The sequence below is a fragment of the Poromitra crassiceps genome (genome assembly GCF_964638095.1).
Source record: "Poromitra crassiceps genome assembly, chromosome: 5".
Lineage (NCBI taxonomy): Eukaryota > Metazoa > Chordata > Actinopteri > Beryciformes > Melamphaidae > Poromitra > Poromitra crassiceps.
This window is the reverse complement of record NC_139642.1, coordinates 46,620,027-46,622,731: the sequence shown is the minus strand read 5'-3', so window position 1 is coordinate 46,622,731 and position 2,705 is coordinate 46,620,027. Positions and strand designations below refer to the sequence as shown.

General features: G+C 51.3%; 1 protein-coding gene across 1 annotated transcript in view; it reads left to right on the top strand.

Moving 5' to 3' along the window:
• Positions 1-2,705, top strand: part of zbtb16b (zinc finger and BTB domain containing 16b) — a gene marked incomplete at its 3' end in the record, with an annotated part of 21,934 nt that continues 19,229 nt past the window's right edge. The window contains exons 1-2 of the mRNA XM_083637469.1: positions 1-348; positions 670-1,487. Of these exons, the coding sequence (XP_083493595.1) occupies positions 4-348; positions 670-1,487 (1,163 nt within the window). The 5' untranslated portion in view covers positions 1-3. The remainder of the gene's footprint in view (positions 349-669; positions 1,488-2,705) is intronic.

The following is a 2,705-nucleotide window of genomic DNA, read 5'->3' as shown; positions in this document are numbered from 1 at the left end:
AAAATGGGTGTGCTCCAGCTCCACAACCCCACCCACCCCACCACGCTCCTTCAGCGGGCCAATCAGCTGCGTCTGGCGGGCACGTTGTGTGACGTCATCATCACGGTGGACGGCCACGAGTTTCCGGCGCACCGCACCGTGCTGGCCTGCACCAGCAAGATGTTCGAGATCCTGTTTCACCGCAGCAGCCTGCGCTACGCCCTGGACTTCCTGTCCCCCAAGACCTTCCAGCAGATCCTGGAGTACGCCTACACCGCCTCCCTGCAGGCCACGGCTGAGGATCTGGACGACCTGCTGTACGCTGCCGAGATCCTGGAGATCGAGTACCTAGAGGAGCAGTGCCTCAAGGTAGGGGTGGGAATCACCAGATACGATATTATCACGATACTTAAGTCACAATACAATGGTGTTGCGATATTGCGATATGCTACTGTATTGTGATAAATTGAGTATTGTGATATATTGCCATTTATTACCTTTTTTCAACTGCAAATTATGTCCCCAAATTGTCAAATAGACCAACACTGTCATAAATGTTGCATGCACCTGACTTTTTCTATAATAAAATATTACAATACATGTACTTGGAATTCATGCGATATGCTATATTGCCACACAAAATATTGCGATATATGCTATATAATTGTTTCCCTCCACCCCTACCTGAAGGTGCTGGAGACCATCCAGTCGGAGGAGAGCCAGGAGGCGGCCGTGAGGAACCACGGCGCCGGAGACCACAGCGAGCACGGCCGGGCCCGGCACTGGAGGCACATGCTGATGTCCAAGAAGCATTCCGTACAGGATGGAACCAACCACCCCGCCCCCACCGCGCTCCACCACCTGGCACTGTACCACATGGCCGACAGGAGCCCGGAGCCAGAGGGGGGTCTCAGGCTGGACGGAGTGGTGGGCATGGAGAGTCCTCAGCAGCTCCAGCAGCACCAGAGTCCAGGCTTGGAGCTGGCCCAGGCCTCGTCCCTGGATCCTGCCAGGAGCATCAAGGCCGAGAGCATGCAGGTGGACGATGCAGACGGCTGCGAGGGCCGGTCGTCCAGCGTAGGGGAGGGGAGCTGCGTGTCAGAGCAGCCCAGAGATGAGGGCCCGGGGACCCCGCTGCGAGGCAGCGTGATCACCAGCGCCCGGGAGCTGCACTCAGGCCAGGAAGACGGAGGACACATGGGGAACTCTCTGGACAGCTTCCCCGGGATGGCCGAGAAACATCTGGCCGCCCTGTACTCCATGCCCTCCAACCACACGGGGGAGGGGCTGATGCCGGTGCCCATGCCGGTGGCCCCCTCCCTGGGCATGCCGCTGGACCCCAGGGCCTACAGCGGCCTGCTGCACCAAGGCTTGCTGCACAGGGAGCTGCTCAGCCGGCTGGGCCAGTTTGCAGCAGGGATGAGGCGCGAGGGCCAGGCTCAAGACCAACAGTGCTGTGGTGAATGTGGGCTTCAGCTGCACAACAGGCAGGCCATGGAGCAGCACAGGTAGGAGCACCGGATCTCTGTCCACATTTCTCTGCTTAATGAAGCTTTTATCCTACACTGTAAATGCATTGCAGTATTAATCAATCAATCAATCAATCAATCAATCAATCAGTCAATCAAAAAAAGAATAATGATGATCGGTGCTTTACTGGACTAGCAATTTGTTGGAGTGCCTATACCTGTTTACAGAGTTGGCATGTGTGTGCAATTCCTAAGGCAAGTCTAATAATCAGTGGTGAAATCCAGAGGATCGTGGTAACAATTTTAATTGAATAGTTTTTCCTGGAGGAATTAAAAACATTGCAACACTGCTAAACAGTGTCAGTAAGGAGACTATTGAGTCTAATAAAAGACGGGAGGAATGTGTGAGTGCATGTAAGCTTAGAGTCTGACACATGCTTCTTGAATTGAACGGTTGAGAATTTTGCTCCCCTACTATCAGAGTGAAACTGAAAGGCCGTAAGGAGCAACAGCAAATATGTAAATGTATTCTCAGAGACACCTGCACTCGTGTCTTGACACTGATACTTTTCGGGAAGTTTTGAATTAGGTCTTTGTTGGGGATTTCATATAAAGAGGCCTTGGTGTCGCATAATGCTGCTATTTACAACGCCTCTTTTTCTCAATTCTGTTTGATTCTTGCTCCAGACGTGCGTCTCACTCCAGAGCCTGTCTTTCAGACTGTTTGATATGCATACCTTTGCATCGGCAGGGAAGAGCCTCTCAACAGAGAGCAGGCTGGACGCTTAGAACAGGCTGGATGTTTAGAACAGGCTGGATGTTTAGAACAGGCTGGATGTTTAGAACAGGCTGGATGTTTAGAACAGGCTGGATGTTTAGAACAGGCTGGATGTTTAGAACAGGCTGGACATTTAGAACAGGATGGATATTTAGAACAGGCTGGATGTTTAGAACAGGCTGGATGTTTAGAACAGGCTGGATGTTTAGAACAGGCTGGACGCTTAGAACAGGCTGGATATTTAGAACAGGCTGGATGTTTAGAACAGGCTGGATGTTTAGAACAGGCTGGACATTTAGAACAGGATGGATATTTAGAACAGGCTGGATGTTTAAAACAGGCTGGATGTTTAAAACAGGCTGGACGCTTAGAACAGGCTGGATGTTTAGAACAGGCTGATCGTTTAGAACAGGCTGGATGTTTAGAACAGGCTGGATGTTTAAAACAGGCTGATCGTTTAGAACAGGCTGGACATTTAG